General features: G+C 61.0%; 1 protein-coding gene across 5 annotated transcripts; it reads right to left on the reverse strand.

Moving 5' to 3' along the window:
* Nucleotides 1-1,965: 1,965 nt before the first annotated feature.
* On the reverse strand, nucleotides 1,966-20,432 carry TFEB (transcription factor EB). Of its 5 annotated transcripts, none has more exons than XM_074893649.1 (10): nucleotides 20,312-20,420; nucleotides 7,909-7,946; nucleotides 7,413-7,657; nucleotides 7,076-7,330; nucleotides 6,905-6,985; nucleotides 6,088-6,208; nucleotides 5,848-5,904; nucleotides 5,326-5,401; nucleotides 5,010-5,157; nucleotides 1,966-4,668 (listed from the first exon to the last, which is right to left on the reverse strand). In XM_074893649.1, the coding sequence occupies exons 3-10, from the start codon at nucleotides 7,605-7,607 to the stop codon at nucleotides 4,228-4,230; spliced, it is 1,374 nt and encodes a 457-aa protein (XP_074749750.1). In that variant the 5' UTR covers nucleotides 7,608-7,657; nucleotides 7,909-7,946; nucleotides 20,312-20,420; the 3' UTR covers nucleotides 1,966-4,227. The 5 variants fall into 5 exon arrangements, with proteins under 5 accessions (XP_074749750.1, XP_074749749.1, XP_074749746.1 ...); XM_074893648.1 differs by lacking the exon at nucleotides 20,312-20,420 and adding an exon at nucleotides 15,458-15,475; XM_074893645.1 differs by lacking the exon at nucleotides 7,909-7,946 and having other exon boundaries at nucleotides 20,312-20,432.
* Between the last annotated feature and the right edge of the window lie 881 nt (nucleotides 20,433-21,313).

Consider the following 21,313-nt stretch of genomic DNA (forward strand, 5'->3'; position numbering starts at 1 on the left):
GGCTGCGCGAGGACCTGCCGGTGACCTGCGGCCCTGTCCCCATCCCACTGCTCTGGCCATCCGTCCTGTCCATCCCCGCAGGCAGAGCCCGGACACAGCTCGTCACACCCGCTGCAGCCCCAGCCAGCACTCCCTCCCTTTTATATCCCGCTTGGAGCCTTGACACCGATTTTTTTTTTCCGTGGGTGGCTCACAGACTGTAATTAAGAGCCTTTCTCTCCCGCCTGCCCCAGCTCCCATCTCCAGCAGCTGCTGTTTAAGCGAAGGAAACCCCCTTTCGTCCTCTCTCTCCTTTATAATTTTTTTTTTTTTCCTCCCTTCTGAACATAAAGGGATGACAGTGCTCCAAGCCAGGGTCTTTTGCATTTCTGAGTTGGTTCTGTTAATTGGAAGGAGGGTTAAGAATCTGCAAGGTCGTTTCAATCTACATCTGACCTTCAGAGTAATCCTCTATGCCAACACCAGAGCATGTCATTAAAATGAGGCCCTCTACCATATCCCGGCATCCCTTTATTCTCTCCTTGTGCACATTAATTGCTCATAAGTTGATTTGATCTCCCTATTCTGCAAGAAGTAAATTGCCCTCTTATTTCGCCATTTTCATCCTGTTTTCTTAATTAGGCCCTTAAAAATCTCTAGGGCCTCAGCCGGGCCGCAGGCCTCATCCTGGGAATAAATTTTGATCTCAGCCTGATAAAGAGTGAGCAAACCCGGAGACTGAACAATGTCATTCTCCCCCCTCCCTCCCTCCGCGCTATTCTCTTGACATGAAAAGGCTATCAGTTTTTCTCTATGTTAATATAGGAAATAATTCACACTTCAGGCGTTGTTCTCTATTTAGTGTTCACACTCCCCAGATAAATCAAATCAGGGATTTTTTTTTTTTTTTAAAGTGTCTGAAACTACTTACTCTTTCTCTTCCCCCCAGCCTCCTTGCACTCTTTTTTCCCCTCCTTCTTCTTTTAATAAAGTATCCAAGATTAGCCCCTGTGATTTTCCATCTTGGGAAGTCTATTTTAAGGTGGATTTTCTTCCCCGCCCCCCCCCCCCCCCCCTTGTGTGTGTTTAACACCATCACGGAGGGGAGCAGAGGGAACCTGGCACGTGGCTCTGCACAGCAGAGCACAGACAGGGACCACAAACATGTTTTGTGATGAGTTTTGCCAGGCTCAAACTCTTGCCCAGCCTAGCAGCAGACTTTTACAAGCCTGTTTTTCCCCTTGCTTGCACGGGGCAGGAGGGTCCCCAGCCTGCAGCATGTTTGCAAACAGGAGGTGAGAAGTACCGTGCCCCAAAGACTGCCTGTAGCAGGGGACCAGACCCCGAGCGGGGTTTTGCAGCACCAGGGGTGATGCTAAGCCAGGCCCAGCAGCAAGGAGGGAGCAGCAAAGCCCCCACCCAGCCCCACGGGCCACCCAACAGGTAGGAAACACATGTGAGCTCCTGGGACAGCTCCCCCATCACAGACCAGGGCTGCCACCGTAATAAACCTACCCCAGTCCTGGCACAATGCTCAGGACACAACTCCTTCCAGCTTCACTCTCTAGGGCCTTGTGACTACTTTTAATTAAGGGGCCAAGCACAGTTCCAATTAAGCAATCAGCAGATGGGTCAGCACCTCCCAAGTCCCAGCTGTGCTCAGCACTGGGAGCTGTGGACATCCCCAAAGCACCCGGCTGTGGGGCTGGCACCCCCCCCGGACGGACCTTGAAAACCCCAAACCACCCCAGGACCGGCTGAATGAGAGGAACAGAGCTGCTTTCCCCCTCTAACCGAGCCAGGCTTTCCTGAAAAAAAGCCCCAGTCCCCCAAATCCAGGGCAGCTCCCCTGCAAGACAGGGATGCTGCTCAGCCTGACCTTTGGGCACAACTGTGGCATCGCTGGGGAAAAGCAGCTCTGGGTGCTTTGAGCTTCGTGACCTCCCTCCTCTGGGACGAGAAGAAACAGCCCACACTGCAACGCTCTGGGATGTTGTAAATAAATATATTTTAATGATTCTTCTTCCATTCCAGTTCATTCTTTTATACATTTATTTATAAAACAGTAGTAAAATTTTTTAATCAGAGCACAGTGCATTAAAAAAAGAAAAGAAAAATAAAACAAACAAAAACCCCAGAAGATTTAAAAAAAAAAAAAAATCCACAACTGTTTACTCACAGCCAGGGGAATACGCCACATCTTGTGCTGAGCAGCAGACAATCCTCTGCCCACTGGTGCCCGGAGCAGGGTGGGTGCGCGCCCCAGCCAGCCCTGCACACGCTGTGTCCCATCAGCAAGGGCCCAGCAGAACCACCCCATAGCCAAGATGATCCCAAGAGACCAGGGATCCCGTACGCCCACCCTGAAACACCCGCACAGACCCTCTGGTGTCGCAGACCCATGGATCGCCCATGTCTATAGGTGCTCAGCACAGCGTATGGGGTGCTGCCGCCCTGCCATGGGGATTATCCTTTTTACAGGCACTAACGGCAGCACACGAAGATGCCAAGGCCTCCTGTGAACATGTGGGGTGAAACAGCCCCAAACCTGCCAGGGCACAGCCCAGTGCCCCTCGCCCAGCACCCCGACATCCCCTCCGCTTCTCTCCCCGCACCCCAGCAGGGCAGCGGTCAGACCCTGCCCTGCCCCAGCGCCCCAGGACACCTCCAACATGTCCTCCCTCTTCCCTTCCCCCTCTCCTCCCCACCTTCTGCACTTCCCCGTACCCTCTCATCCAACAGGCACCTCTCCAGGGCTGTCCCCCACCTCGCAATCCCAAATCCAGCCACCACGGAGCAAGCTTGTCCCTCCTGGGCTGGGCTTTCCCCTCACAGTCCCAACCCCGCGACATCCCCCATCCTTGGTCCAGGATGGGGTGCACCCAGTGACCCCCATCCCTGCGTGGACTCCCATCCATCCAGCCACACCTCCCAGGGCCCGGGGGGGGTGATGCTGTGCTCTAGTGCAGGACCGCAAAGGGGTCTCCTCTCCCCAGCCTTCCCTGCGCTCCTCTTCAGGCTTTACAACAAATTTGTGCGGTATTTTCTCCGTGAACAGCGTCCCCCTCCCCTGCCCAGCTCCCTCCCCACCACCAGCCGAGCTGAGCAGAAAGAAGATGATGCAGAGCCCAAAGTAGCTCCCCATCACTGAACCGTCCTGGCTGGGGAACGAGCTGGTGACGCTGGGGAGAGAAATAAACCCCACGAGCCAAAGGCAGAGCAGCAGCTCAGGTTTGGCAATCGGTACAAATCACCCCCTGGTCCCTGGCCAGAGCCCGGACCTCCATGCCCAGATGTGGGACAGGACATCCTCTTTCAACAAGTATCCCCAAAATAAAAATCTTTTGTCCTTCCCCTCGGAGAGGCAGGGCTTGGTGTTACGGGGCAGAGGCACCTCTGCAGGGATGTCTTGAGGGAGGGTGAAGGTCACCCGGCACCATGCAGCCCTTGTCCAGAGGCCAGCGAGGTTTTGGGGTGCTGGATGCTGACAAACCCTGAGGGGGGGGTCCCCCCACAAGGTGGGGGTCACAGCAGGGTTTGACCGAGCATCAAACACCCCATCCCAGCTGTTTTGGAAGGCTTCAACGTCAACCCGAATTTGTAGGCTCAGACCCAGCTCACTCGGACAACGCCCCCCCCATGTGCTGTGAATTAACATGCTCCAATTAACACCCCTTCTCCCTCCGGCCCTGCGACCCGGAGAGGCAGCGGGTGCTCCGAGGAAGGAGGAACCATGAAGGACGTGGCACTGTGAAGCATCCGCAGGGCTCAGAGTCCACCACTGGGGAAGACTCCTTGGGGACATGGGCTCCCGGAGCGAGATGGCAAGGAGGCAGCAAGGCAGACAAAAAGCTCTGAGCATCGTCCCCCTCCTCCCAGGGACTTGAAGGCTCCTGCCAGCTCCGGCTTTGAGCCAGCACCCTGGGGAAGGGGTTCGGTCTGGGAGGGTTTCACTGAAAGGCAAAGCAGCCGAGATCACGCTCCCAGGCTGGGGAATCTGCAGTCAGGCCAACGCCACGGCAAGCCAAGAAGGTCCGCTCCAGCTCCTGGCAAAAAATAAGCTTGCGAAAGACACGGCGGTACCCGGCGAGCCTTGATCCGAGACCCCCGTTGCATAGAGAAAAGGTACTCCTACGTAGATTCAAGTGCGCGGCAGGACGGGCTCCTCCTGCGAGAAGAGTGCCCTGTAACTTCACTAACCAAACTCGAAGGTCCAGTCCTCGCCCCCAGCGTCGGAGCAGCTCCTCGTCACAGCATGTCTGCATCCTCCATGCTGAAGCTGCTCCGGCGACTGCTGGCCTTGGAGGCCTCCGGGGACATGGCCGAGAACAAGGGGTCGGAGGCCAAGGGCAGCATGGTGTCCTGCATCAGCATCAAGTCCAGCTCCTTCTTGGATAGCGATGGGAAGGAAGCGCTGTGGCCGGGCTCCAGGCTGTCCGGGAAGCCCTGGGAGCCATCATCGAAACTCAGGCTGTGTGTAAAGTCCAGCTGGTGGTAGGGAGACTGGGGTGGTGGAGGCAACGCCGGCTGCGGCTGCGATTCGGGGTCCGGGGGTGGCAACAGTGGCTCCAGTGTCCCCTCGTCCCCGCTGGCTTCTTGCTTAACCACCTGCTGAGCCAGCTCGGCCACGTTGACACCCGAGGGCGAGGAGGTGGGCAGCCCGTGGACGCGCGCCTGCATCTCCAGCTCCTGCCAACAAAGCACAGGAGGGCTTTAGCGGGGACGTCACGCGCGGGGACACGCACGTGGGCATTCACGGAGGCGGCAGGGACAGAGGGACTGAGAAGCTCACAGGGAAGGAGCCCATGGAAGAGGTGAAGGATGGAAAATGGTGACACATGCAAAGCTCAGCAACACTCGCTGTGGTGACCTGAGCCTCAGAGGTCTGGTTTGTCTGAAGACTTTGCTCCTGGTGACTTGACAGCCCTAAGAGGGAGGAGAGTCCCTGCCCGTCCCCTCAGCAGGGCAGGAGCGAGCTGCTTGCGGGGCTGGAGCAGAGCAGAGGGAGGGAAGAGCACAGGGAAGCTCACCTGGATGCGGAGCAGCAGCTGCTTATTTGTCATCTCCAGACGCCGTGAGTGATTCTCCAGGTCTCGTGACCTCTGCAAGTCCTTCTGCATCCTCTTGATGTAGTCCACAGATGCCTTCAGGATTGTCCCTTTGTTCCAGCGCACGTCCCTGCCGTGCAGGATGGAGAGATTGTCACCTGCGTGCCAGCAACATGTCCCCTCAGCCCTGCTCCACCAAAAAGCCCCTCTGGAAGTATCGCCTGCCCCGGAGCCGAGGGTCGAGCAAGCCCACAAGACCCACAGTTATCCCAGCCCCGCAGAAACCACTGATACGTACAGGTCGTTGGCCTTGGGGATCAGCATCCCCAACTCTTTGATGCGGTCGTTGATGTTAAACCTTCGCCTTCTCTCGACTGCAGGGTGAGAAGAGAGGGATGGCGGTGAGGAGGCGTCGGGAGCTGGGGAGACTCGATTTCCCACAGCCCCCACCAGCCACGCTGCTGCACCCGGCTCCTGGGGCTCGGAGCCACTGTCATGCCCTGGCCAGACCCTCCAGAGTTGGGGGGCTCAGGATGAGAAACCTCTGGGACCAACCCTTTGGCGCTTTGCTCCCATCCATCGCCCCGGCAGGTCTGACCTTCCCCCAGTGCTAACGAGAAGGACAAGAGGGTGTCTCCTGCACTGCAGACATTTTGCAGAGCTGAGAAGGAGGGAGCCAGGGTTTCCTGAGGGGGAGGTGGGATGGGAAGGGGTATCCAGCTCAGAGAGGGAGAATGAGGATGAAGAGTGATGGGGAAAGGGCTGCAGGGGTGGGAGAGAGAAAGCCAGGCCACCCGCGGGCAGCCAGCTCCAAACTCACTCAGGTTGTGATTGTCCTTCTTCTGGCGCTCTTTCGCCAGGGCTCGGCTCTCCGCATCTGCAAGAGACCCACAACGTCACCCAGAGGGGACAAGGCTGCATCTCGCCCCACGAGCATCCCAGGTTGGTGTCAGAGCACCCCGCCATTCCCCAGAGCCGCCCTCCCCATCCACAGAGACAAGGCAGCCCCGGCCAGTTTTGGCACTCGCCGTCACCACCGGCTCTGGGGCCGGGGACGTACCTGTCAGCTCTCTCTTCTGGGTGAGGTCGGCGGGGCAGGAGCTGCTGGTGACACCTACGAGAGAGGCTGTCACCTGGGGGTCCCCGCTATAGACATTCATGTGACTGCTGGACATCGGCAGCTGAAAACCAGAGGGACAGGTGGGTTAGCTCCATCCGGGGCTGCGGGACCGGGGTTCAAGCCCGGCTGCTTGGCCTCTGGGATGTGAGTGCGTAGCCCAGGCAGGTGTAATTGTCTGCCTGGGCCCTTAAAACAGCTATAATCAGAGTAGCAAAGAAAACAGGACTTCAAAGGGTGCAGCTGATCCCCTCCCACGGCCAACATCTAAAATAGGGCAGATGAATCACATCCGAGAAGGGCTCGGCAGGATGAATCCCACTGGGAGGCACAAGCTGCCATACGGATCCGACCCAGGAGACGGGGCCGCTCCGAGGAAGCTTCTGGCAGGGAAACCTCTCCCGGCACTATCATCCCCCCGCGCCGCAGCAGACTCTTGGTCCATTCCCGCACCCCTCTCCCATCTCTCTGGCTTTTTATGAGGGCTCCCCACTGTCATTAAAGAGGAGAAGAAGCTGAAGAACTGGCTCTTGCAGTTGTAAAAGGGAGATCTCGCTGCCTCCCTTCCCCCAGCCCCAGGGACACCCGTCCCAGGGATGAGGCTGCATTGGGCTGGCACCGGGCATCGCTGCAGGGACGTGGCAGAGGGACAGGTTCTGTGCCACCTCCGTCCCTGCAAGCACAGGGCTGTGGGACCCTCAGGCTGCTCCCTCCCACATCCCAGGGTCTGAGCTCTTCCTAACACACATCAGAGACTCACTGTGTTGGGCATGTGGACTTCAGGGTTCATATAGCCCAAAACGTCATCCAGGCGCATGATGTCATCGATGACCTCATCGAACTGAAAGGGAAAGGCGGAAGGTGTCAACGGGCTCCTTTTGCCCTTTCCAGCACCTTTACCCCTCCCAGCAGCGCGGTGGCACCTCCTCACCTCCCGCTCGGGGTTGGAGCCGATGTTGAGCATGGCCATGGGGCTGTTGGGCGCGCTGTTACCCGCCGAGGAGGACATGACGTGGCTGGGTCGGACGCCGGGGGACGCGGCAGGGGGCGGCTTGGGAGAGTGGCTGACGGGGCTGACGTGGGCAGCAAACTTGTTCCCGTAGGTTTCAGAGAGATAAGCCTGAACTTTCTTGTCCCGTGACTTCTGCAGGTGGTACGTGGTGGGGTTCTCCAGGTAGGACTGAACCTACGAGGAGACAAACCATGAGGGATCTTCCTCACCCTCCCCGGCCCTGGGGTTGGCATGGGGGACCCCCCCAGCACCGTACCTTGAGGACCTCTCCGGGCACGGGCGGTGGGGACTGGTAGTGGACGGGGGTGTTGATGGCCGGGGTGGAGGCCACCGGCATCCGCTGCTGCTGCATGTAGTTCATCATCATCTGCTGCTGCACGCGCTCCCTCTCGGCCTCCTGCTGCGCTTGCTGCTTCATCAGCTCCATCCGCAGGCCGATGCGGGACGCCATGGTGCACCGGGGGGGTGGGAGGCGGGTGCCCGCCAGGCACGGAGGTGTCCCTGAGAGGAGGAGGACACGGCACATCAGCAACAGCTTGTTTTGCAGCAGGGAAACTGAGGCACGGGGAGGGAGCAGGCATCCTGGAGCAGCCGGTGACTAAGCCAGGAGGATCGCCCCAACACCAGACAGATGGGTCTGCCCTCCCCGACATGCCACCGCTCTCCCTGGGGACAACCAGGGCACCCTGGGGGGGACGGGGAGGGCAGGGAGCAGCCAAGACCCCGCGCCCAGCGAGCATGGACTCACGTACCGCCGGGTTCAGCTGCAGTGTGTGCTTTGAGCCACCAACTTCCAAAACACCGGAGCGAAGCAGGAAGGGTACCGGGGAAAAACCAGAGCCCGGGAGCAGAGCGAAAGGGAAAGAGAAAGCAAGGGATGAGCAGGAAGAAAAGGCCGGCGGGTGCCAGGAGCTGGAGGCAGGGTTTAACCCTCAGCCCGGCCGCCCCAAAACCTCAGCTCTGGCGTGGGGCGAACAACGCGGCTTCTGTGCGGGGCCGGCACGCGAGCGCGGAGGCGGGGGGAGGCGTGCGAGGCCCCCGCACCGCACAGACCAGCCCTTGTTCCCCCGTACAAAGGGGACGGCGGCCCGTGGAGGGGGGCAGAGGATGCCAGGGCGAGGGGAGCTGCCCTACCCGGGCTCCCCAGGGCACGACGATGTCTTTCCATGGGGCTGGTTTCCCACCCGGAGCTGGGATGGGGATGCGGGAGATGCCGTATGGGATGGGGGTCTGGACCACGGCATCTGCTGGGTGGGAAGGGAAGCAGAGCGCAGGACCCAGAGCAAACACTGCCAGGGGATCAGGCAGGAGCCAAACACCCGGGGTTTGCTCTGCAGCAGCATAAGCAGACAAATCTGGAGGGTTTTGCTATTTAAATACAATGTGTAATTGCAGACAAAGGGGCCACGGAGGATACAACACACCGGGGTTTTGGTGAGGCATCTGATACACAGTGCCACGCGATATCCTAAGGGGGAAATTAAATCAAGCCAGCATGGACAGAAATACGATTACATGGATCAAGAGCCAGCTATTGAACGGCAAGAGGAAGGTAATTAATTAGACATGGTGGCCCATCTGAAGGGGGATGGGAGAAGAGGAGCCCGGGACAGTTATCAATTGGAGCTTCGTTAAGATGCCTGTCGCAAACGGCCTCAGAGGAGGGCACAGGGCGATGTCTGAGACGAGCAACAGCAGAGCCCTGGAAAAGGACCCAGTGACACCCGGGACAGCCCGCAGCCGATAAAACAAGGCTGAAGGGGGATAAACCACAGCTGACGCACAGGGGGGATGTAATAACCCCAAATATTAAGGGCAGAGTGAGAGGAAAAGTCTCCAAGAGCCGTGAGGAGATGGGATGAGCCATCGCGGCGTGGAGGGACTGGCCGTGCTTTGCAACCCCAGGTCACGCCACACGGCCGGGGGACAGCCAGGGCAGGGAGGGGGAGAGGTGCAGGGGTCACGCCAGATGGCCATTTTCGGGGGGCTTCCAGCATCGGGGCAGAGCAGGAAAGGGATTTCAAGCTGTGCCTGGGAAACTTTGCAGTCAGCCCCTGTATTTGCAAGCAAGCAGCTACCCACAGCCCTACAAAGCACCGTGAGCAGCAGCAGGGCTGGGCGCACCCCACGGGTGGCTGCAGGGGGACCCCGGCTCGATGGGCGCAGGGTGGGGGGACACGATGGGGACAAGGAGAAAGCTGGAGGGACCAGCACCTCCGGCACTGGGGAAACCCGGTGTTGAGGGTGAGGATGGAGCTGCAGAGTTGGGGGGGGGGGGGGGTCAGGCTTTTCTCAGGAAGGGCAGCCGGTACGTGGGGGCAGGGGGGGTGTCATGTGAAGTGTGCTCAGGCGTAACCACCCACAGCACAGCACCCACTCACTCCCCATCCCACCACTCTGCCTGGCTGCAGGACCCCCCTTATAGGAAAGAGGAGTGGGGGGAGTCAAAAGCGCTGCCCTCTCCCCCGGGAAGCTCCCAAGGGAGCCACCGAGGGTGAGGATGGGGAAGGGTGGCCAGAGTTAGGCCCGATAAGCAAAGGGGGGAAATTAGGTCAGGTTTAAAATAACCTGCTTGGTTCTGCTTGGCTTCCCCCCCGCGCCCCAAAACGCCGAGCAGCTTCTGCTTTCGCTCTGAGTCAGCCCCAGTGGGAGGGCGGTGGGTGGGAGGGAGGCAGCCGGCAGTGGGAAAGGATGGGGGGACCCGGCCAGCATCATGGCGCAGGCACGTCCCACCCCGGGGGACACGTCCTGCTGTCGCTCGGCCCAGAGGGGCAGAAATAAAGCACGCGGGATGGTGGCTCCATCCAGGATGCCTGTTACTCCTGGGAAGGTGAAAGATGTTAGTATCCTGGACAAATCCCAGCCAGCAGCTCTCCTGCCGAGCTGGAGCCGTCCCCATGCCCGGGGCAGCCCCAGGTTAGTCCCTGCCTGGAGGGGACCCTGGTGAGGGTCCATCCCGGCGCACGGGCAGCAGCTTGCCTGGCTTGGAGCAGGCAGCGCGGTGGCCCAGGGCATGCCCAGGCATTGGGTTTCCTGGTGGGTGCTGCCAGGGCACCTGCTGGGGACACGTCCCCATCGGTCACTGAGAGGGGAGGTGGCAGGAGGCCCAGGGTGGGCGACGGAGCAGCGGGAAGGGGATGGAGAGGGAGCAGGGACAGGGTGGATGGCACCGGCCCCTCTCCACACCCCAACTCCATCTTTCCTGTCTGGGGGAGGGGGCACAGGGTGGCTTTTCCCACCCAGGTGGGCCCTTGACCCCCGCCTGGGGCACAGGGTGCGCTGCCCGTCGCTGTCCATCGGCAGGAGAGGCCGTGGAGTGGGGCCGATCCTGCAGCACCCCAGCAACACGGGGGAGCCCAAAGCTCTGGCCCTGGGTTGACACAGGAACAAAGGGACAAGGGACGGATTTCCCAAGAGAAACTCAACCTGTGCTTCGAAAACCCCACGCCACTGCCCCTGCCTCCTTGGGGTGAAGGAAAACTCCCACTCCACTGCAGGATTGCACCCTAACACCAGAGCAGCTCTTCGAGTGAAAAGCTCCCTGGATGCTGGGGAGCAGTGGGCTCCATCGGTACCCGGGGCAGGGGGCCAGGCACCAGCCGCTCTCCACCACCACACACCAGACCCACTGCTGGGACAACACGCGGGGCCGGAGCCAAGGGATTAATCTCCCTTCAAAATATCTCTGCTGCTATTTAGCGACACGGTTATTTCTGGACCTTTCTTGCTTTTCCTCTGGGGGTGTTATTTCATCAAGAGACCAACACGCTCCTTCCATGCTGGGGCAACACTCGGGGGGGGCTCCAGGCGGGGGATTCCTGGTGGCACCCAGAGCTGCCCTGACCCTCGTTTAGGACTTTCCATGTCCCCAAGCTGTCCCCTGTCCCCACAGGAGCCCAGTGTCACTGCCCCCCCGGCTGCCAATCCATTTTATAAAGCAACAGCCGGCGGCGCGGGGTCGGCTGCTCAGCAACCACCGGTACTTTCTGGAGTGACATCGGGTGCTGCTCCGCAACGCGCGGGGCCGAGAGCCGGCGTGGGGCACCCAGTGCCACCCTGAGGGGACAAAACACCCAGAGCTGCGCCACCGTCCCCACACCCATGCAGCACCCACCACCTCCTGCCCCAGCGCATCGCTGCGCCCAGGTGTGGGTTAGAAATAAAAGCTGCCGTGAGGCAGTTTCCAGATTTAGCCCCTGCAAAATACAGAGGGATCGCGTTACCCGCCCTGGGCGGCCCAGGGGGAAGCGGCACCCGCGCTGCCTGTCCTGCCTGCACCCGCGCTGCCTGTCCTGCCTGCACCCGCGCCGCCTGTCCTGCCTGCAACGTAACGGGCACACACACACACTCTGCAAAATGCAACACGTCTCCTGCCCACCCCTTTGAAAGCTGGAGGGAGAAGAGGGGAAGCGATGCCCCACTCAGCCCTGGAGACGCCGCTGAGACCCCCCAAACTCACTGCACCAAGGAGCCGCCTGCCCAGCCCCGCTCCCTCGCGTGTGTTTATTTCCCAGTCGATTGTGGCCATTTATGAGTGGAAAAATCAATCGGCGGCTTCAACTGGGAGCAGGGACACCCTGGGGAAGGAGGGGAGGCGGGGTGGGGGCCATGCCACCCCCCCACCCGCCGCTCTGAGCCGCTTCATTGATGACCAGGAGGGCAGCGAAAGGAAAGGGAGAAGAAAGAAGTGAAAACAGCCCCGCTTCTTGCTACCGACAGCGAGCGCCTGCCGAGCCTTCCTTCCTCGTTTTTCATTTTCAAATGCTGCGGGGGGGGGGGCGGTGAGACACTGGGGTGGCGAACGAGGGAGCCCGGTGCACCCCAACCCTGGCAGGGTGAAGCACCCACCACTCTTTTGGGGCTGGCAGCGGTGGCTGGGTCCAGGCAGGCGGGAGTCCAGCGGGGTTTGCTCCAGACCAAAATCTGCTCCGACAGCATCGAGCTGCCACCCCGCCGGGCACCCGCAGAACCACCCCATGGGTGTCCACAGCCCTGGGACGGGCTCCGCTGCCACCCCGCTGCATGGGAAAGGGGGACGGCGGGGCAGGGGTTACCTGGGTGCAGGACGGTGAGCTCGGGGGGGGCTCCAGGTGCCAGGGCCAGCGGGTCGCAGCTCCTTCGTGCTCCTCGCCGGGGCCAGCCCGGCTCCTGCGCTGGCCCCGAGTTTCCTCATTTTCAGGGCCCTGGTTTTAAGGCGGCAGCAGCCACGCAGGGTGCAGCGGCGGGGGGAAGTTGCAAAAAACCTCCAAACCTGCTTGTTTTTCTCACTGCGACACAGGAGTTAGCAACCGAGCTGAGAAAAAGCGTGGCAAAAACAGATGCAGCCACCACTGCCGGGCTCTCCGGGGTGTCCAAGCCCAGTCTGGGTCTGCCCCAGTTGCGTCCCCTCGGGAGCTGCCTGCAAATGCAGAGGGGCAAAAGCCGTCCCTTGTCACTCCAGGGGACGTGGCACACGGGGATCCCTCACCCTTCATGTGCCCCCAGCGGGGCAGAGCAAGGACCAGCATTATGCAGCCGGATCCGGCCCTGCACGCTGCTGGGCAGCACGTGGGGTCCCTCTGGCACCCACAGCTGGTCCCCACCGGGATGGCGATGCCACCGCCAGCTGGCACCAGCCAGGATGGCAACGGCAAAGCCAGGGGACGACAAGGATGCCTGTGTGACACCCCACACAGCTAGCAGGGTGCCGGGGACCCCCCCGTACCCCCGTTGTGCAAAGCCACTTTGCACCACGTCCCTTTTGCAGCCACAGTGGGTGTGCCGCCGTCCTGCGAGGGCACCGCCACACCTCCCCGCGCACCCCAAGCAGGTCAAGCTCCCCCGTGCCGGGCCGGCGAGCCGCTGTCGTACCACCCTGCCAGCAACGCGGCTGGCACCCGTCCGCTCCCGTGCAGCTGGGACCAGCCCCGCGGCCTCTCCCTCGCCCTGACTTGGCAAGGCCACCGCAGGGGTGATTTATGCCGTGCCAGCGTACCCGCGGTGTCAGGGGTCGGGTAACGCCGGCACCCAGCAGGAGGAAGGCCGGGGTCTTTCATCTTCATCGGCACGCGGAGCAGCGCAGGGCCGTGGTTGGCAGTTCCAGAAAGGGGCAGCGGGAAAGGGTCCGACCTGGGGTTTTAGGAAGGGATTGGCCATGCGGGTGGCCAAACTCTGGCAGCAGGGCAATCTCCATCCTTGGAGACCCCGATCTAACACCAACATTGGCCATACTTGGGGCTGGACCAGAAGCTCCAGAGGTCCCATCCAAGCTATGTCCCTCTGGGATGAGAACGGGGTGGTGGGAAAGGGGGGGCATGGCCCTGAGTCCAACCTCAGAGAGCAACAGTGTCCCCCTCATCACCCACCCAGCAGGCAGGAGATGGGTCAGGCAGGAGATGGGTCAGGCAGGTGGATGGCCAGAGCCACCCCAACCCCATCGAGGCGCCTTCCCCGCGCGGCGAGCATGCAGCCCTGAAAGGGAGAAGGAGAAGGCGGAGGGACTTGGCAAATAAAAGCCAGGGTCAGTTGACAACTCTAGTGAGAGACTGAGTCACCGGGACTGTTTTTAGCCCCGGCATCTCAGAAACGTGGACCGCGGCGTTGTTAACAGGCACTTGGGTCAGAGGCCAAATGTTTTCCCTTCCATGCGTTAAATACCGCTCCTGGAAGCGGCACAGTAAAAACATTAACACAACTCTTGTAAGGCAGCAGGACCCTGGCTAAAGTGGTCCCCAAACTGCCCAGGGAAGCTTGACCCACCAGGGACCCGGTGGGGGAAAAAGCATCAGTCCCCAGATACTAAGAGCCAGGGCTGAGTGTTCCTTGTCACAGTGTCACTCCCAGGGCAGAAAAAATGGGGTCTATAAAAACGTCCTGGGGTTCTGGTGGTGCCAAGGTATATCCATGAGAGCCCACCTTTGCGTGGCAGTTATTACAGGGTTAATAATACACAGCCTTGCTCTGATGCCTCTCCTTCGCCCCAAAAAGCCACTCCTTCGCCCCAAAAAGCCCCTCTGTCTCGTGTGGCACAGCTCAGGGACACACACGCCGTCACCCCGGATGGGCATGGTGGGTGGAGGCTGGCACCCACGGGCCAGGTCTGGGTGCTCCCCCCTCAGGGAGGCAGGGCGACTCCTGCGCCCCCACCATGGTGGGGCCAGATCCTGCCTCCGTGGCCGCTCCAAACAGGAGCAAAAGCCCTTCCCGCAGGGCGGCTGGCGCGGTGCAGGAGCCCTGATTGAAACATCACTGTCCAACTGACCACCCGGGGAATTCACAGCCCGCCAGCGCAAACAGCCCGAGCCGACAAGTTCCTGCCCTCCCCTCCCACCCCCTACCCAACAGCGGCAATTAAAAATAAAAGTGTTAACAGGCAGAAGGACGTTCCTTGGGCGAGGACGAGCCAACGGCAGCGCAAGGGCCGGGGAGGTGCCGCGGCCACAGCCCGGCACCGCTGAGTGATTAATCAGCCCTGTATCGTGTCCACCTTTCAGCGGGGAGGCAAGGAGAGGAGCGGGGTGACCTTGGAGGGGCCTCGGCCATGCTGGTGGGGAAGGACACGCAGCTGCGCCGCGCCCTGCTCACCTCGGCAAAGGTCGCGCGCTCCCAAGCGCGTGGGAGAGAGCCGGGAGCGCAACCCGCGGCCAAAGAGCAAACCCCGTCCTGCTCCAACGTGGGCTGACTCCAGGCAACTTGGGTGTTGGTTTTTTTAAATAACTGCAGAAACGAGCAATAAGGGGAACTGGGAGGACAGCACCATCCCTGGCCCGCCCCCCCCCCCCCCCCGCCCTGCTTGGTTCCAGCAGGGCAGATGCAACGCGCTACGGCGCCGGGATTTAGAGGAACCACGTGCTTCAAAATCCTAGAAACCGCCCCGGAAAGTGGGAACGTTCAGCAAAACCAGTCCTAGAGCTCCGTGCGCCCCAAGTTCATGATGCCACTTGCCAGGAGCAGAAGGCACAAGGTGACAGCGGCCACCCCATGCCCCCCCCCAGTGTCGGAGGCACTCCCAGCGCCGCCCTCATCCTTCCTCCCTCCCTCCCGCCGTGGCCCCATGCTGCTGGAAGGAGGTAATATTTATAAATACGCCGTGTCCAGCCCCCAGCGGCCGGCCAGGAGGCTTCTCAGAAGGCAGATTTCATGTAACCATGCCGTGGCCCCTCCGTCCATGGGAGCCGCAGCTGTTCTCCGGCCCCAAGAATAAACCAGTTGGGGACAGCCTGTAACTTGTCCTCCCAAACAGCCCCAGGGCTCTCCCCGCTGCCATCCCGGCCCCAGCAGGACCCCTCATGCCCCGGGGAGCGCCCAGCCATTGCCGCTTACCCACAGAGGAGAGGTTTCTCCTCTCCTCTCCTTTCCCCCCGGCTCAGCCCGGCGCTTTCCTGCTCCGTGAAGGTCAAACTCGTCTCTCGGGAGCCCCCGCTGCCAATCCAGCCCCTGCCCTGGCACCGTGCCGGTGCAACCGGGTCGGGTCCTCGCTACGGGTGCTGCCGCCTCCCCGGCACGAGTTATGCCGGTTTGATCATGAAGGAGCCCAGAGGTTTTTCCCACCAAGCTGGGCTTTCTCCAGGCGAGATCTTTGCCTGCCCTGAGCCTGAAGCAGTCCCCGAGGAGCAGCGGCGGGGCCGGGGCTGAGCATGGCACCCACCCTGCCGCAGATAACGCAAGAGCTGCCGCCAGCGCCGAGCCCGCTGGCACCCAACCTCCTCTCCTCCCGTGGGGTTTGCAAGCCGGGAGCAGGGAAACGCTTCCTGCATGCCAAGTGGCTGCAGACCCGTCTCGCCGGCCCCCTCCTCATTTCCTCCTAAAAATTCCCCACCCCAATGTGACACCCCCAAAATCTCGAGGAAACAACCTGGACGAAAGCCAGAGCTGCTGAGCTCGCTTGTCCCGGCGGCTCCAAAAATTCCCCTGCCTGTCCCCAAGCTCATTGCCACCAAGGTGTCCCAACCCAGACCCTGTGTTGGGGAGCACCCACAGCCCCCCTGCCTGCTCTGTGTGGTGGGGGGTGTGTCCAAAGGTGCCCAGGTTGGGTGCCCCCTCGACCCTGCTGATTTTGGCACCTGGGTGCTACCGCAGCAGCTGCACAAACTGCGCGGGAGGTTCAGCTGTGTGCTGAAAGGAGAATTTACATCCAGAGTCCCCGAAAAATGCTGGGCCAGGCGGAGGCAAAGGGGCTGAGCCGGGGCGGGGTGATGGGAAACCTTCAGCTTCGCAACTGTTTATACAAGAAGTAAATCACTTTCGTTAATAGTGTGCATGTATGGGAAGGAAAAAGAGAGAGGTAGCCGGCAGGGAAGGATGCTGCCTGGGCGTTTCAGGTTTATCCGGAAAGAAAGTTGCACCGATTTAACTAAAGAGGAGATGTAAGCAGACAGCAGGGTGTGGGGAGTTTGATCAGAGCTGAATGCACTCATAGGAAAGGTGACAAAACCCCAGGAGCAATTCTTAGAAGAGTCTTTAGAAATAAGGTGGCACAGCCTCCTCGCTAAGGCTGTAGGGACTGCGGGGCTGGGTGGGATGTGTCAGTGAAAGATCTTGAAGCCTCCCCAGGTGACCCCAGCTCGACAAACCCACCCACCCCCCGCTGCAAATCCCCCGGGCCGCACTGCTCGTCCCCGTGCTCCCGAGCTCTGCCTCCATCCCACAGACCGACGGCACCACACAAGCTCCCGATGGCCAGGATCTGGCTCCCAGGCTGGATCCCCCCCCACCCCCCGACACCACGGCATGCCAAGCTGCTTCTGGCGAGGTCCTTCCAGGCAGGCACCATCCAGCCCCACTCGCCTCTGTCGCTCACACGCTCTTCCTCTGCCCACGGGGAAATCGTGTGGTTTCTTTACTCTTTCTTTTGTTTCTGCAATTTAATATTTATAGCTTTGCTCCGCTGTCTGTTTTTTCAGTAGAAAGCAAGGGGGAAGACGTTTGGAGAAGGGATGGCTTCTTCAAAGGTGGCTGTCAGCATCAGTGGGACAGGACCGGGGCCAGCATCGGGGCCGGGATCATGCCCATCCTTCCCATTTTTCTCAGCAATGCGCCATCTCCCCCTCCAGCCAACTCGTGGGCCTCTCTCGAAGGCGAGGAGCAGGAACCGGAGCTCACCCTGGAGCACAGGGCTTGGCCTCCTGCATCCCTGGGCTGACCCTGTCGTGGGACCCTACGTGCATGCAAATCCGCATGGAAAACTCGTTCTGCCCGAAAAACAAGTGCCAGGCACCAACCGTGCGGTGGGGCACGACCTTGTGATGAATCAGGGGGAACCACTGGGGCTCTTTCCGGACACACCAGTGGGGGAAAAAAGAAAACGAAAAGATGAGCACGTATTTCCTGCGTGTTCATGAAGAGATCATCCTTTTCGTCCCTCCTTGCTTCAGCTGCAAGGGTGACAATGACCACGGCTCACACCGGGGGGGATGCGCCCCAGCCACCACCTCCGCACCAGGACCACACTACGGCTCGGCAAAGCCGGAGCTGCTGCTTCCCCCGGGCTCGCGGAGGTGATGCCACCGCAGAAAGGCCACACGGGATGCCCCCGGGGCTGGAGCCAGCATGGCACGGCGCAGCGGCACGCACACGTCGCACCTCCGAGCAGCCTCTGGCTCTTTTACGGGGCTGTAAAACTCCCAGCGCTGGCTCTGGCACTGTGAAGCACTCTGTAAATCTCCCTCAGCAAGCAGAGGGGCAGGGAAACCGTCACAAAACGGCTGCCATGGATCAACGCCGGCACAGGATGCCACGACGCTGCTGCCCCGGGGACGTGCCAGCGGCGCGGTGCCACTGCCAGGCTGCGGCGCCCACGCCGGGGACACCGCTGGGCTCAGTCGACCCTGGCAAGTCGCTTCCCCCGTGGCCCAGTTCCTCTTTGACTGGGGAGCGGGATAACCCCACGCAGGGCAGTTACAAAACGGTTCCCTTTTAGTGGGTGCAGCTCAAGGGTCCCCCCCCAAAAAAAACAAACCACAAACTCCATGTGCCCCCGGGGATGGAGCCCAGAGGTGATGGGGATGTGCCATGCCCAGCGCCCCGAGAGCTCTGTCCCTCCCCACCATCCATCTGTACCCCCCGGGAAAGGGGAGAGAAACAGCGATCGGGGGCTGAGATGCCCCCGTGCCATCGCAACAGCGAGACCCCAGCACCCCCCACCCAGCACCCCACGACACGGGGAGAGCCGCGGGGGACCAGAAGGGCATTTCTACCCTCAGTACATGTATTTTTGGAGGGGGGGCCACCCCCGGCATGGCCTCCCCAACCCCATTTCCCTGTGGTGGCTGTTTCTCTCCCCGCAGGGCTGTGCTGCCCGGGCTCCACGGTCACCCCACCCTCAGCCCTGGATATGTCCCCCCTGCTCCGATGATTCATCACTTTGTCGCTCGCATACGCAGGGCTCTTCCCTTTGCCCACAGCACCGCCGAAAACCGGCAAACAGGGAAACCTCGTCACGGCAAAAGCGGTGGCAGGGCAAGGGCGGGGGGGGGGGGGACCAGGAACACACGTGCCATAAACTCGGCGCCGTAGAGCGTGGAAAAAGAAATAAAGACCTGGCTGGAATCACAACCTCCATCCCAAACACCCGGATGCTGGAGTCGCCCCGTTGCAGCCAGCCCCACCCCGGAGCAGTTTCCTACTGATAAGGACGGGAGGCAAAGCCAGCATCCCTCGGGAGGCAAAGCCAGCATCCCTCGGAAAACACGCCGGCTCCCCTCCACGCACCGCAGGGCCAGCACATGCCGCTCGCAGCCGCCCACCGCGGCCATCGGCACCTACCCCCGATAGCCTAAATCTGGTGGTTTCTCAACTCCAGTAGCCCAATTCCAAAAGGCCCCCTGGCCCTGGCACGGTTTTCCCCACCAGATCCCCCGGTAGCAGGTAAGCGCAGGCTCAGCCGCCACCGGCACCCACAGCAGGGAGAAACCAGCCCCGCTCCCTCCTCCGGCCCGAGGAGCAGCCGTGCATGAAGCCAAGCAAACATGGCAGGGGAAACTAAAGGGGAGGGAGGGGAAAAAAAAAAAAATCCCCCAAACTCCACACCTTCGCTGTCTGCTCGACTCTCTGCTGTTATATATAAAAAAAAAAACATCACAAACCCCCCGTGCCCCAAGGGAGGAGCAGGAGCACTGTGATTCCTGGAAACAGGCCCTGCTTCTTGTCCCCAGACTTGCACGGGTTTATTTATTTATCTTAGAAAAGCACAACAATAACCACCATATTTTCTCTCTTTTTCTTTTTTTTTTTTTTTTTTAAGGAAATTTCCCCATCATCTGACTCACTGAAGCTTTAGAGGACATGGGCATGAGCGCTGTCGTAATCCTTCCTGCTTTGCAATTAAGTCATGAATATAATTAATCCGTGGCTGTACGTTAAGTGCAGCCCCCTCCTACGCCCCCACCAAACTCCTGCTGCCCCAGAGGAGCAAGTTGCAGGCTGGGGGGGGGGGGGGGGGCTCCTTTTGGTGATCCCCTAAAAGCTGTGTGACATGGGGTACCCCAACTCTTCCCCTGCCTTCTGCAGACCCCAAAAGCAGCAGGGCTGGGGGGCTGCCAGCAAGCTGGGGGGGACCCACGCTCCTGCCCCCCCAGGCCGGGAGAGGTTTGCACCCTGTCCCGGGGGAGGGTGCAAGGAAAACCCCCGAGCAAACCCAGCGCTCCGGGGGCTGGAGCATCCGTGCCTCAGTTTCCCCACGCGTGGGGTAAAGGGTGTGGGGGTGGGAGCCGGGGGGGGGGGGGGGTTACACTGGTCAAGGCTACCTGGGCAAGTCACCTGTGGCTGGCGGGGGGCTCGCAGCCCCCGGGACCCTCGGCTTTTCGGGGGGGGCACCCGGCCAAGCTACCGGAGACCCCCGGACCCCCCCGAGCCAGAGACAGCGCCGGGAGCTGCCACAGCCCCGGCCCGGTTGCAAGAGGGGGGGGGGGGGCGGGGGGGGGCGGGACACGCCGGGAGTGGAGGGGTCGTTATTATTTACAGCAAAGGAGTAAAAAAAAAAAAAAACAACACCAAAACAAAACAACAAACCACAACCCCGCGGCTACGAGTTCAAAGCGCCCCGGGATGGGGCAGGAGCGGGGGGGGGGGGCACGCACACACCCCACACCCCCCCCCCCGAGGGGTTCCGACCCGAGGGCACCCCGCTGCACGGCTGCCCAGCCCCCGGTACCCCCCTACCCGCCCTCCTGCACTCACCCGGTGGCTGCGGGGGGGTGGGGAACGCCAAGGGAAACCAAGTGGCTCGGCTCGGCTCGGCTCGGCTCGGCTCGGGTCCCGCGCCGAGGGAGGGCAGCGCTGCCCGTCCTGCCCGTCCTGCCCGTCCTGCCCGGCCCGGCCCGGCCCGGCACGGCCCGGCACGGCACGGCCCGCTCCGCTCCGCAGCACGCCGGGAGCTGTAGTCCGGGGCCGGGCAGGGCTGCCCGCGCCTGCCGGGACTTGTAGTTCCCCCGCCTGGGCCAACAGCAGAAGTTCGGGTTAGGTGATTTCCTCCCCAAAAAACGGGTTTTTCCACCCCTAAAACCGGATTTTTTCCACCCACGGAACGGGCCAAGAGGATGGGTGCTGGGGTGGGGATGAAGGCAGGGCTGGGCCCGGGTTGTGCAGCCCCTTGCATGGCATCGTGCAGCTCCTTGCACCAGGGTTTTTTACGGCTCCTTGCACCAGGGTTTTACGGCTCCTTGCACCAGGGTTTTACAGTTCCTTGCACCACGATCACACACCTCCTTGCACAGCATCATGCGGCTCCTCACACCAGGGTTTTACAGCTCCTTGCACCAGGATGTTACAGTTCCTTGCACCATGATCACACACCTCCTTGCACAGCGTCATGCGGCTCCTCACACCAGGGTTTTACAGCTCCTTGCACCAGGATGTTACAGCTCCTTGCACCATGATCACACAGCCCCTTGCACGGCGTCATGCGGCTCCTCACACCAGGGTTATGTGGCTCCTTGCACCAGGACCACGCAGCCCCTTGCACGGCGTTGTGCAGCTCCTCGCACCAGGGTTTTACAGCTCATGCTGGGGTCATACAGCTCCTTGCACCAGGATCGTGCAGCTCCTCACACCAGGGTTGTGTGGCTCCTTGCACCGGGCTCATACAGCCCCTTGCATGAGAGTCATGCAGCTTCTTGCACCAGGATCACGCAGCTCCCTGCACTGGTGCCAGCAGCTCGCTGGGGCCATGGAGGGTTCGCA

This window comes from Strix uralensis, chromosome 24, assembly GCF_047716275.1.
Source record: "Strix uralensis isolate ZFMK-TIS-50842 chromosome 24, bStrUra1, whole genome shotgun sequence".
Taxonomy (NCBI): domain Eukaryota; kingdom Metazoa; phylum Chordata; class Aves; order Strigiformes; family Strigidae; genus Strix; species Strix uralensis.